The sequence below is a fragment of the Lynx canadensis genome, chromosome F2, assembly GCF_007474595.2.
Source record: "Lynx canadensis isolate LIC74 chromosome F2, mLynCan4.pri.v2, whole genome shotgun sequence".
Taxonomy (NCBI): Eukaryota; Metazoa; Chordata; class Mammalia; order Carnivora; family Felidae; genus Lynx; species Lynx canadensis.
Window position 1 is genome coordinate 39,299,552 of NC_044320.2, and position 14,063 is coordinate 39,313,614.

General features: G+C 35.1%; 1 protein-coding gene across 8 annotated transcripts in view; it reads right to left on the reverse strand.

Moving 5' to 3' along the window:
* The window catches only part of MTDH (metadherin), a 57,297-nt gene that overhangs the window by 21,801 nt on the left and 21,433 nt on the right, over positions 1 to 14,063 (reverse strand). For 2 of the 8 annotated variants that reach the window (XM_030304565.1, XM_030304572.1), the window contains exons 3-8: positions 10,657 to 10,741; positions 9,787 to 9,963; positions 8,328 to 8,393; positions 6,430 to 6,666; positions 3,814 to 3,903; positions 1,488 to 1,586 (exon numbers count right to left, since the gene is read on the reverse strand). In XM_030304565.1, coding sequence (XP_030160425.1) covers positions 1,488 to 1,586; positions 3,814 to 3,903; positions 6,430 to 6,666; positions 8,328 to 8,393; positions 9,787 to 9,963; positions 10,657 to 10,741 — 754 coding nt within the window. The remainder of the gene's footprint in view (positions 1 to 1,487; positions 1,587 to 3,813; positions 3,904 to 6,429; positions 6,667 to 8,327; positions 8,394 to 9,786; positions 9,964 to 10,656; positions 10,742 to 14,063) is intronic. The other 6 variants (XM_030304566.1, XM_030304570.1, XM_030304567.1 and 3 more) reach the window with 6 other exon arrangements.

The following is a 14,063-nucleotide window of genomic DNA, read 5'->3' on the forward strand; positions in this document are numbered from 1 at the left end:
GGAAGTATTACATTTTAAAGTGAGGACCAGAACTAGGAAATACCTTCTAAACTAGTATGCCAACCCCACATCCCTAGTCTTTAGCCAGGAGCTCAAGACTTTTCACTGCCTAACCTACCTTTCCAAACTCACTTCCCTTGATCTGTAAGAACTGTGCTTCAGCTCATCTACAAAGACTAAGTAATCTATGGGCTAATTTTTGTATTGTGTTGCAAGTTTTTTAATTAAAATAAAATTTTTTTTTAATATTTATTTATTCTTGAAAGAGAGACATAGTGTGAGTGGGAGAGAGGCAGAGAGAAACAGAATCGGAAGCAGACTCCGGGCTCTGGAGCTGTCAGCACAGAGCCTGACGTGGGGCTCGAACTCCTGAACCGGGAGATCATGACCTGAGCTGAAGTTGGATGCTTAACCGACAGAGCCACCCAAGCGTCCCACTGTGTTGCAAATTTTACCTTAGAGATTACAACCATCCCTAAGGCTGTACCATATGGTGGGTAAGAGCTTAAACTCTGGAGCCAGACTACCACCTCCTGCACTTAACTGTGTGACCTAGGTTAGATAACTTTTCTTTGCCTCAGTTTCTTCATCTGGAAAGTGTGGGGGAAAAAAACACCTACTTGGTAGAACTGTTATAAGCATTCAACAAAACATACAAAATTTACGTGAGGGCCTGGCACATAGTCAAGGGTTTTCATTTCTTATCATCACTACTACTGAACACCCTCATGTAAAGCACTGCACTAAGTACTGAGGATGGAAGAGTAATTGAGAGTTCCCATTTCTAGTGGGTTTGTTTCATTTCATTCATTCAACTCAAAGAAACCATAATCTCAAAAAAATTTTTTTTTCTCACACTGGCCACATGGTGGAAAAGTCCACAAAGTAACATAAAAGTGCTAAATAAACAGTAGAAAAGGATGTGCTGTAAAATTTTTGAGAAAGGAGTATATTCTGAGGTTTGAGGTGCTGGGGGGAAAAAATCTCGGATTTTTTAAAAATGAAGGTGGTATAAGTTTTCTGAACGTAAAAACTGTATTTTTTTCCCCTTCCTCTTTTTTTTTTTTTTTTTTTAGAACTCTTGCCTTTAACCTTTCACTGGGAATCAGGCTAAGAAAACAGTTTTCTAATACAAAACTTGCATACCTCACAAACTAAAAGCAATTCCTGCATATTATATTCACTCTATTATGCTAAAACTAAGAACATTCATTTAAAACAAAAAATAGAAAAAACCAGAAAAACTATAAAGCAACTATAAGAAAGTCATGTTTAAATACTGCCTCAATTACAGAAAGTGAATTTAAATTCTACAGTTATTGAGTAATTAGCTTATAAGTAGTACACATTTGGTATTATATTACTATGACCTAAGGGGTGAAAATTAGGATTAAAATTAAAACCTAAAAGCATGAATTCAGGGTGCTAGGAAGAAAATTCTAAAAAACAAAAACAAAAGCAAAAGCATAATTTTTAAAAGGACATACTTAACCCAGACCATTCATCATCGATATAGGGTTGATTACGGCTAGCATCCCACTGATAATCAGAAGTGGTAGAATGAGAAACTGGCTCAGCAGTAGACCCTTAAATGAAAACGAATGCAATAAAATTAAAAATGGAATTTTCTAGTGATGTTTCATAACAATAGTTCTATATTTTGCATACGGAGACTAAATTATTTTTTACTTCCCCTAAAAGGAAAAATTCAGACATTAGAAAGAGTTAAGATAAGTAAAAGTAGAATTGAGGGTAATTTCAGATTAAGCATAATAATCACTTGATCTAATTCACGGATTAGAACTACATTTTGTCCCTAGTTTTTGTCTTTATAATACGTATTTTGTCTTTTATAATACGTATTTCAAACTGAGTATCTACAAATTTCAAAAAAATCCAAAAAAAGTTCTTTTATTTTTGTTCTCAATGAAAAATAATAAAGCACAAAAGAAATCCTGAATGTTTCAAGGGTACACACCTATATCCTGAGAGCCCCGAAGGAGAGAACTAGAAAATGTCTGGGTTTGCTAGAACCTTATGCCTAAGGAAAAGTTAAAGACCTAGAAGATTACCTAGAGAGGTGAGGCAGAGAGAAGTCAGAGGCAGGAGAGTTGTGCTGATGGTAGAGAGACCATGGTAAGTTCAGGTGTGTTTAAAGAGAAGCGTCTACCTTCGTCTGAATTTCTTCTGTTTTCATTTTTTTGGGAGGAAGGAGAAAATGGGGTCACAGAGTCCTTACAATCTGATGAAAGCTCTGATGGACTACTGCCCGGAACATAACACAAAATTTTGCATATAATTTTGGGGGCTCAGAAACTCATGGATGCCAGGTGAAAGGCCCTTGTTCTATAGCCATAAATTCATTATCTATCAGGGATATCTATACCCCAGACTTTCTCAATCAGAATTTCCATATGTACTGGAAAGCTTGAGAGACTCTGATACTCCCTTAGGACTCAGAGCCACTGACAGAAAGAAATGCTTAAGAAAACCTGTTAGTGTAAAAGACTTACATACAATCACGTCCTCTTGTGAAAGTCCTTCCTAACTTACACATTTCACTTGGTTATAGATTATCTTAGCAGCCTTCCTCTAACTTACCAGACCATAACTCTTAATATAATGGCTTGATATATAGTCAAAGTTACATACTTTTTAATATAAATTTTGACAAGTAGAATAGCCCTATAAATCCATATATAATTAGCATATTAACTGCTTACTAAAGTAAGCACTAAAGTAACACTACTGCTATTTTTTTAGCCGCCAATGCTGCTTTCTCTGAATATATGAAGAAAATAGCATCTGCATTGCACCAAGTCATCAAATGAAAGAGGCAATTAATTTGTATCTCTGGAACTGAAATGCAGTCTATGAGACCAGAGGTTGGTAAACTATGACCCATGGGCCAAAGGTAAACTCACTTTTTTGTGTGGCCCATGAGCCAAAACCAGTTTTTATATTTACAAATGGCTGGGAAAAAAAATCAAAATAATATTTCAAAATCAGACAGTCATCTGTTTATGCATCCTCTCCGGCTGCCTTCCTGCTACAATGTCGAATTAAGTAGTTCCACAGAGACAGTATGGCCCACAAAGCCTAAAATATTATTGTGCCCTTTATGGAAAAAAACCTACGAACGGCTATTCTAGTGACTCCAGACACTGTGGAGCTACATAATTAGTACACTGGGTCCATGAAGTCTGACGTGAACCAAATGCTACAAACTAAACACCTCCCATATTTATGTAGTATTTGTTAAGTACATATGACTTCTACATGATTAATAACAGGCATATTCACTTAAGTACTGCTGAATTGATAATAGTTTATTAGTAATACTGTATTTTCTACATCAACAGATACTCTAAGTAGAGTTCTTATGTGAGGTTCTACATAACCTGAAAGGCTTAGCTATAAAATTCATGATGAATAAAATAGATAAAAGGGCAAACAGAAATAAAAGGCAAACTGCAAGTAGAAGCATGGCAGAAATACGCTAGTAACAGAAAAGTATCGTGACCCTAAAGGGAAGGAAGGCCTTCTATTTGCGTTCCTGTCCGTGTGCCAAGGCACTTTCAGTTATGTTAGGTCACAGAATCTTCCTATCTCCACTACAGAAAGGAACCACTTGCAGAAAAAAATTTAGGTCTTTCTTTCTCCCCCTTTTGTTAAGGCCTCTGCTATTTTATATATCTATTACTTATGTTGATAGCAGCACTTGACTCTGGGTTATTTTCCAAATAGCAAGAGCTAAAATGAATTTAAACAGAAATTTTTTTGTTAACTAAATGAAAGACTGTTTTCACATACCAGAAACAGCAGAGTTAAGTGTGAGAGATGCAAAAGAAGCAGAATTCTGTTCAGAGGTATTCATTCCCCTATCCACACTAGACCAAGCAGCTGTTAAAATAAAGAACGTCACTTGGAACCTTCAATTTGCAAAAGAAAAGTTGAAAGATATGTACAGATTTAAACTACGATAACAATCTTAAAGATAACCTTAGTAATTAGGACCACAATATAGCAATAGCTACCATTTACTAAATGTCTATTATATTTGCCAAACTTCGTATCAACCACTTCTAATCCTTAGGGTAACCCTGCTAGGCAAAATTTCAGAGTAGTTAACTGACTTGCTGATAGCCAGAAAACAGCTGAGCCATAACTGAAACTTAAGCTGATTTCCAAAGCCTATGTATGCCTTTCTCCACTTTAGCCAGCTACCTTATTATTTAACTTTGGGTCAAGGCACTGAACTTGGTACTTGACATTCATTATAGCCAATCCTCACAACTACTTAAATATGAGGTTCATACAAGTTAAAGAACTAACCTAATTTCCATAAAAATCAGTATGTGGGAGACTGGGATTCACACCAAATAGGTCTGTCTGAACTAGTCCACACTCATTCCACTATACTGTACTATCTCCTTAACATTTTCAAGATATTTCTTACCTATAAATGAGTATTTTAAGGCACATACACTTCCTTGAGGCCAGTCACAACAGTCTCTTCTTAGTAACTCACTACAAACCCAATTTAATATAGTTCCCTCTCAATTTCAACAAAGGTCCCAATCCATCTAGGTGGGAACTCTAATCTGCTGCTTAATTTTATCTGTAGCAACATTAAGTACCATCGAATTTATGTCCTAATTATGAAAATGCTACATAGCTTTTATAAGTAAATTGCAAATATCTGGTAAGGCCATGGTTTTTAACATTACTCAATAAAACTACCATCTTTTGCTAAATATGAAAGGATGCTTTACAGCATCGACATTTATGCTTTCTTCATTGTTGAAATGAGGCTGGGAATTTAGGGAATGACTTCTTCCAAACAAATTTTGATATTTCTACACAATTCCTGGACATCGTACAGGAGAAAGGAAGAATGAGCTTGAGAAAAATTATCAGTAAACGATCTAAAGTTTGTTTTTTGGGGACATTAGTCAACCGGAGTCTTTCTAGACTGATGGAAACTGATGGAAAAATAATGTAGGAAGAAACAGGTCTTTTTTCCTACTTAAACACTAAAAACTCTAGTGTCTACTGCTCTCCCAAATATAAGAAATAAAACTAACAAAAGTATCTGCAACAAGCACAACAGAAAAGAGTGTATGTTTAATGCACGAGGAATTACAACTTGACAAAAAAAAAAAACAAAAAACAATAAGAGGCCATTAGACAAATGGGCAAAGAACACAGACAATTCATAAAAGAAATAGAAATGATCAAGAAAGTTGTAAAAAATATGCAACCTCATTAGTGATCTTAAAAAGTTAACCGAACAATTTATGTATTTTTTGTTTATCAAGTTAGAAAATATTTTTAAAAATAAAAATACCTAATCTTGGTCAGCACATAATAAATGGCACTCTTACCAACGCTGACAGTATAAACCAAAGCTACCCTCTTAGAAAATACTTTGATAATATGTCATAGAGCACTGTACACATACTCCCTTTAACCCAATAACATCACTCCCAAGAATCTATCCTAAAGAAATAACCCAAAAACAAATATATTCAATGCAATGTCATTTACATGGTTAAAAAAGGGAAAAAATTCTCTTGATAATATGGGAATAGAAAAATGATTTATATGCTATGCTTACATAATGTATTATAGGGACTTTAAATAAAAATGCTTACAAAAAGGAAAATGTTTATATTACAATATTAAGTGTGTTTGTGGGGACATAAAAATGAATATCCAATTTGGATTACGTAAAATATTGTACACAGGAAAAAAAAAGACCATTAAATTAAAGAAATATAAAAAAACAGTGGTTGCCATTGTGCGGTGTGGTAACAGTGGGTTTTTCCTTTTCTTTTTGCAGTTTTCCATATAAAACATGGATTTCTTTTTCATAACACACACACACACACACACACACACACATACACACTGGAATTACGCTGCTTTATATTTGATGACTTTCAACAAGAATAAGCTTCTCAACTACTGGTCTTTATCTTTAAAATCAAGGGGAAAAATTATAAACAGGCATTTTGCAGACTATAAAATAGTATAAAAATGAATACTGTAAACTACTTCTATTTACCATTTTCATTTACACTCAACAGCAGAACTGTTGAAATTAATCAAAAAGTCTGCTCACACATCACACTTATCACTAAACATATATAATTACAGTCCTTAGCTACGCTGGCAATCAAATGTGATGAAAGCACATGAGAACATGAGGGAGAGAGCAAAAAATACATTTGCTATTAGTTACTTTTTAGTTCCCACTTTGCTCCATATAAAAAGGATATGAGATGTGTTAATTATTACTATTATTTCTGTATGGCTTTACGAATTTTTCTACTCATGGAATTTTTTTTTCCATTCTTGGAAAATTCAAAATGTACCAGAAATAAGCAATTTTAAATAAACTTAAAATGTTCTCACACTTCTTACCAATGCCAGAAAATATTGAACGGTCACTCCAACTCCTTCCCCAGTCTTTTCCATTTGCATTAGCATCTCCAGTGTCTTGACCCCAAGCAGATGGCTCATTTTTCCTCTTGCCTGCAGAAGCAGGTGAAACAGAGTTCCACTTCTCCTCACCTGTACTGATCTGTGAGGAGAGTTTTACAGACTTCTCATTCCAGCTTCCTCCATTTACAGTGAGGTTTTCGTTCATTCCTGAAGAAACTTAAAGAAAAGAAAAGAAGATTAAAAACTGATATGTGACTCCTTATTAAAACTGGGATATTATTAAATTTCTGTGATTGCTTGGTTTATATTTATCACTCATTTTCTCCCCTACTATCTTCTAAATAGCTTGAGCTTCAAAGATAAAAATGAAGACTTTTAAAGGGGACATGACTACCACGGATGACTTTTAGTTTAAAAACTAAGAGGAGGCTTGAACTTTATGTATTAATAATGTTTTCAACAGCAGAATGACTTGCTCAAAGAAAGTATAAAAGAGCAAACAGGGAAACAACACATATTCTGGTATACTCGGTATACTCACCCACTAAAAATATGAAGATTTCTCCTTAGTTATTATGTTCTTTCTTTAAATATTTACACACACACACACACACACACACACACAATGTATAAGGCAGTGATTCTAAAACCTGGCTGCACATTAAAATCAATTGAAAATTTTCTTAAAAGTAGACAATGGAGCCTCAACCCAGACTAATTAAAATCAGAATCTCGAGGGGTGCGTGCCTGGCTGGCTCAGGTCAGTGAAAAATGTGACTCTTAATCTTGAGGTTGTAAGTTTGAGCCCCACGTTTGGCATAGAGATTACTTAAGAAAATAAAAAAAATCAGGGGCGCCTGGGTGACTCAGTCGGTTGGGTGTCCGACTTCGGCTCAGATCATGATCTCCTGGTTTGTGGGTTCGAGCCCTGCATCAGGCTCTGTGTCACAGCTCAGAGCCTGGAGCCTGCTTCGGGTTCTCTGTCTCCCTCTCTCTCTGCCCCTCCCTCACTCATGCTCTGTCTCACTCTCTCTCTCTCAATAATATAGTAAACGTTAAAAAAATTTTTTTTTTAAAAAGAAAAAAAAATCAAATCAAATCAGAAGCTCTATGGGTGGAGCCCAGGAATCAGTATGTATGTGTGTATATATGTACACACGCACGTGTTGTGTTGTGTTTTTCTAAGCTTCCTAAATGACTGTAACGTGTAGCCAGGATTGAGAATCATGGGAATGAAGGAAGCTGACAGAGTTAAAACAAGCCTGAAATAAGGTGCTTTTTCATTTCTGAATTTATAGTATACTACAACACTTTTAGTTTTTAGGTAAGATATACTACTCTACTTAATTCAATCTTTATCATAAACGAGTACATAAAATATATTTTCTAATTGTGGAGCACTGGGTAACTTCAGACTGTAGTCCATTTATTGTAAAATATTTAATATTGTTAAAGAAGCAGTTTAAACGATGATAGGTATTAAGGTTTTTTCCTTAATAAACAGGGGTAAAGTCTTTTATCCCATATGTTAAAACCAAGTCCTCCCCCCCCCCCTCAAAATCCTTCTTTTCTCTATTGACTTACACAATGCAAACAAGAATAAAAACTGCATATAAGCTATTACTAAAAGATTGCTTTTACATATGGGGGAGAGGGAGAAACAACTAGAACATACCAAAGCCTGTTAGAAGTGGGAATGATTTTTCTTTTTATCCATTTTCCAAAATGTCTGGATTGTGATTATATTACTTTAGTAATTAAAAATCATTTCTAAGCCTTTTTTTTTCCTTCTGTATCATTCATGTGAGGAAAGAGACATGTATATAAGTTTCTATTTTGATGGGCCTTCAATTTAAGTTACATGTAATTTCTCTCACCCTGAAGTGTAGAATCTCCTTTTCCAGACTTAAAGTTGCTAACTTGAACATTTAGATGAGAATCACCTGGTTGAAATAGAAATAAAATTTATTTAATACTAAACAGGCCACTATGCACATTAAATTAGGAGTTAACACACAATTTAATTTTCACTTATTTTTAATAAATTGCTTCAAGTACTAAATTCTTACACTGGAAAAGAGTCAGTTTTACCCACAACATACATGACATGTCCTTAGGGAACTGAGTTCTTTAGTTACCATATTCTTAGTCAACTAAAATGGCAATATAGGACCTGGAAAATTGCTCAAATATATGGAGAGTCTGCTGTTCAATAATGGTTATCAAGATTCTTTTCAGTAGAACTGGAGAACTGGGCTCTGTAATTGGATTCAACTTTGCCACCTCTCAACAATACCAGCTGCCTTTTCAATAATCCTGGAAGCAAACACATCCAACTTAAAAACACTGCCAGTATTTGGGACCAGGACTTAGGAAATATGGCAAGAGGTGCGAATACGTGTTACAACAAAGATACTATTTCTCCGACACTAAAAAGCAGAATGATCACAATGTATTAAAAAACTAGCATGACACAGGATTGTGCAGCAAGGAAAGCATGCCCAAGACAGTGAAAAGGGGTCACCAACAGAAGTGCTAAAGCATGACTAATATGGGATAGTGAAAATGCATAAATAGACGTTGTTGCTACACCAAAGCGATAAATTCCAGCAGGTCATCAAGCAAAAAAGTAAAAGGCTGAGAAAGTGGTCTAGAGACAATGTGGGGTAGGGAGGCAATTAATAAAAAGGTGAAGGAAGAAAAGTCAATGCCCAAGTTGAACAGTATCACTCTGCAGACTGATGTTTCCAGGGTAAAATGATGGCAATGTAAAGAGCTACTAAGAAGCCATCACTATTGGATAGTCTGAGCATGTGAAATACTTGGGAAGACCATTAGCTCCACAACCTCTGAAGTTCCAGTCCAGCTTTATCAAACACCAAAGCATTCTCAAAAAGTTGGGGTGATAAGAAGTCCAAGACAGAGCCTGCACTATCCAGAACATGCTAGTTTCATCTTGGAATGCAAGCATCCAACATGCAGAATGGTGACAAATAATTCCACTTAAATGTCTCGTCCACTATAAAAATGGAGATGTAAGAGAGCTGGGGCAAAGCATTGCACACAAGGAAAAAGGCAACATCATTTTCTCATGTGACTCAAGGCAGAAAGGCAATTTTAATTTAAAAAGCCATTCATTAGGCGGTATGTAATGAGTAACACTGCTGGTTATCAGGTAAACCGATACATGGTCCACAATGCTCTCACGAAGAAGGGTATATCAGCACAATGATGTAAGCTGTTCAAAATAGTCAAATTTTTGACGTAATGATATTTTGTACATCTGATTAAAAGGAGCTGGATTTGATGTATGACTCTTATGTTCCACTAATATACCTTTATTCTTCTTGGAACCAACAGGAAATGATGCGGTTGTAAGTTGCTCGGTGGTAACTGTGATGGTATTTTCTATCCCAGGGATAGTTGAATCCAATGAACCAGAATCAGTCTGCACCTTATCACGTTTACGCTGCTGTCGTTTCTCTCTGTGACTAATTTTAGTTTCCCAGGCTCCTGACATAGCCCCAGAGAAAAAAGTGTTATTCAGTAAAGGGGAAGAAAAAAGTTGCAGTTTTTTTTGGGGGGGGGGGGTGGGGTGGTGCACACAAAATATCATGATAGTAAACTAAAAACCAAGTGTACTGATGATATTAACTTATCCTAAGAATTTAATCTCAGTATGTTGTTTCAGGCAGCTAACTGCCATTATTATTGATTCTGCTAATTTTTATCAACTCTGTCCTCTATGATTTATAAAAAAATGATAAATATATGTTATCTTATATATATTTTTTATCCTGCCAGACAGAAGGGATAGGAGAGTATTATAAATAAGTACTAATAAATGGATTTATTTGGTGATGACAATAAAGGGCTTACTCAAGAATTTTGTACACAACCTTTTAGGGAAAGTGTATTTAAGAATAGGGAAAAAATTAAAACCATAGTTCTAAGAAACAAAGACAAAACAATTGCTCAACATATTGAGCTAGACCCTCAATTTGAAGATGGTTCCCTTCAGGAAACGTACTTAAATAAAAAAAAAGTGTTTTCTAACAATGTCACAAATCTGTACATTAAAATCTGTAGTTACTAAAAAGAAAAGCTAGATACAAGATTAAGCAACACAAATGCAGCTTTTATATAATCCACCTTGGTAAAAAAGGATTAAGAATGTTTCTACAGTCCTTTCACTTGCTCAAGTACCTTCATCAACTTCCTTTCCATCATGGCGTGAACTGTTTTGCACTGCTTTAGCATCTGACTTTGATTTCTTCTTATTTTTCTTTGACTGAAAGCAAAATAGAATGTTACTTAATATTTCATTGTTTTTGAAAAGGTAGGAGTCAGTAAAATACATAATGAAATGTATGATGCTGACAACCAAAAAAATTTAATGTCTGATAAAAGAACTTAACATTAAATGGCAATAATAATAGGAGGGTACAATTTATTGAGTGGTTACTACATGCTAAGTACTTTGCACTGATTTTCTTCTTTATTCCCTAAAAAAACTCACTAGGGAAGGTATTATTCCCATTTTAGAGATGAGGAAACGCAGACTTAGAGATGTTAAATATGAAATTGGCTATCTAGGGTCACATTAAGTTAGTAAGTGGTAGAGTCAAATTAGGAAATAGGTCTATCTGGCTTCAAAGTCTGTGCCCTTAAAAAAACACGCTATCCTAACTTCCATCACAAATAAGGCAGTATAATATGGTGTTTTCAGAGCAATAAAATTAAAAAAATATTGCTAGCGTTGAGAAAGAAAATGATGCACTGATTAGTGGCTTTTGGATTTTATAAAGCAGATTGCTGGAATACCCTGCTGTATAACAAATTAGAGAGTCAACCAGACAAAGCAGTTAATATTTTGTCAGTTTCAAAGCAATGCGAAGATACCTAGGATTTGCATATGGTAGGTATTTAGTAATTCATTAAAAAAAAATACCTATACACATACAAGATGTGGGTTATTTTGAAACAGCCTTCCAATTCCATTCTGTTAATATTATTTTCTCCTCTCAGAAGCTGCTCATTAAAACTTGGTAAAGCCACGATTTCTATATTTAGATTAATGCTTCCAGGAAAGTACTAATATTCATCAAATACTGATTTTACTTATAATCTATATTCACTCTTTTAACTGAGATTGGCTATGTATATCTTATTATCTTCAAGTTAAGTTTACCACCAGAAAAAACATCATATCTTGATACTAAGTTTTTTTTTCTTTATGGGTAAAGCAGTAAATGATAGTTTGAGTAAGCAATAAATGACAGCTCTTAAGAGTGATTAAAAATTCTTTGACAACAGGAGTATATAAGCAACTATTCATAACAAACTTTTTATGTTCCCTGTAGTTGATCTGTACTTGTTTTTTTCCATGTTCTCATTAACATGTATCATGTTTCATGTACTGCTATATGACATCTACCAAACCAGGCTCATATCTACTTCACAAAAATTGACGTATCATCTACATACCATAATATTTATTCTCTTTAAAGTGTACAGTTCGGTGATTTTAATAGATTCAAGGTCGTACAACTGTCACCATTTTCTAATTCCAGAACACTATCATCATCCCGAAGAAGAAACGTGGTACCAATGACCAGTCGGTGTCCCCACCACCTTTTTCCCACTAGCATCTACGACCAATCTACTTTCTATCGACTGTCTGTCTCTCACACCAACTCAAGATAACACATTGAGCATTTTTCAGTTATAGCCTGAAGTAGAGGTCAGCAAACTTTTTCTATAAGGTATCAAATAATAAATATTTTAGGCTTTCCAAGGCACATATAGTTCTATACATAGTGATCTTACAACCCTGCTGCTGTAGCATGAAAGTAGCCATATACAATATATAACTGAATGGCTGTGACTGTGTTTCCACACAATTTTATTTACCAAAATAGGCCTCTGGCTGATCTGGGGGACCAGAGTTTGCCCATCCCTGGTCTAGAGCAGCACTGTACAATAGAATATAATACAAGCCATGTTTGTAATTTAAAGTTTTCTAGCATACAGATGTCAAAAAGATGAAAGAAAGAGGTCACATTAATTTTAATATACGTTAACTCAACATACCCCAAATACATTTCAAAAGGTAATAAATATAAAAAGTTATTAATAGTATGAGAAGGAACGCTAAATAGCCATTAAGTAGCTACCACATTGGACCGTACAGACCTACAGGAACTAACTAAAGTTAAGTACCTCCATTTTACAGATAAGAAAACTGAGGCCATAAGAGATTATATAAATAGCTTAAGACAAGAGGGTTATTAAGTGGTAAATCCAGAACTAAAATTCAGTTCTGACTCTAGATCCTGCCCTCACAAATACTCTGCTATCCTGTCACTCTACATTGAACTCTACAAATTTAATCATGTATTACTTATGCGATTTTGGGCTAAGTGCCTCTAAACCCCTTTCCCCAACTGCCATTTGGGACAAAAATTCCTAACCTCATATGAGGTTCCTTTTTTTTTTTTTTTTATGTTTATTTATTTATTTTTGAAGGAGAGAGAGACAGAGCATGAGCACGTGAGGGGCAGAGAGAGAAGGAGACACAGAATCTGAAGCAGGCTCCAGGCTCTGAGATGTCAGCACAGAGCCGGATGCGGGGCTCAAACCCACCCACGAGCAGTAAGATCGTGACCTGAGCCAAAGTCAGCCGCCCAAACGAGAGCCACCCAGGCACCCCCATATAAGGTTCTTTTAAAGATTAAAGAAGATGTGAAAGCAGACTAACTACAAAATAGTATACATAAGCATACATAAGACTTTAAAGGAGAGAAAGTATGAAAAAAGGGGAGAAGTTATATTCACACTGAAATATACTGTGATTCGTCACTAAAATGAAATCTGCAGAAAAATAAGACAGACTACCTTGATTTAGGCTTAGGTCTTGTTTGATTTTAGTTAAGTAACTAACCAAAGAATAATGCTTACCCAGACAAGACTTAATAACGTATTTATAAAAAGCTTTAACACAAATATGCATTCATGCTACTATTTGCCTTAGCCGTCCTACTGACGTAAACATCTTACTTGTGGGCAGCTCCACTACAGTGAACGCTTTTGAAGGAAAATGCAAATACAAAGTGCCAGCTCCTTTGTTACCACGTTCTTCCCTCCTATTCTTTGTCAGCCTCTACCATGGAGCTAGTTAACCTCTCCTAATGGCTGTCATGCAATCAAGATTTATTAAATCCCTACGATGTGCTAGACATACACTCCCAAGATTGTTTCTTTGTAAATTTTATACACACCCTCCTGACAGTGTATATACATTTGTAAAACAACTATTTTTTAGTGACAGCAATATGACCGAACATGCTTCATTATTTTTGAATAAGTTTCTCAATTCATGTATTTTGATACTTTAATACTTTTAATAACTATCATACTTGACAAAAGTATAGAGATTCACTTAAACGAAGGCCATGCTTGTCAAAACATGACACTAATTTTTCAACCTCATCCTCTAAGTATGCAAAGGTTTTTGTGGAAATCTAACTAGTAAAAGTTAATCTTCCTCAACACCAGCGGTTCCTGCAATTGAATCTGATGGTTTTTTACTTTGGTATTTTTAACAAATGGAT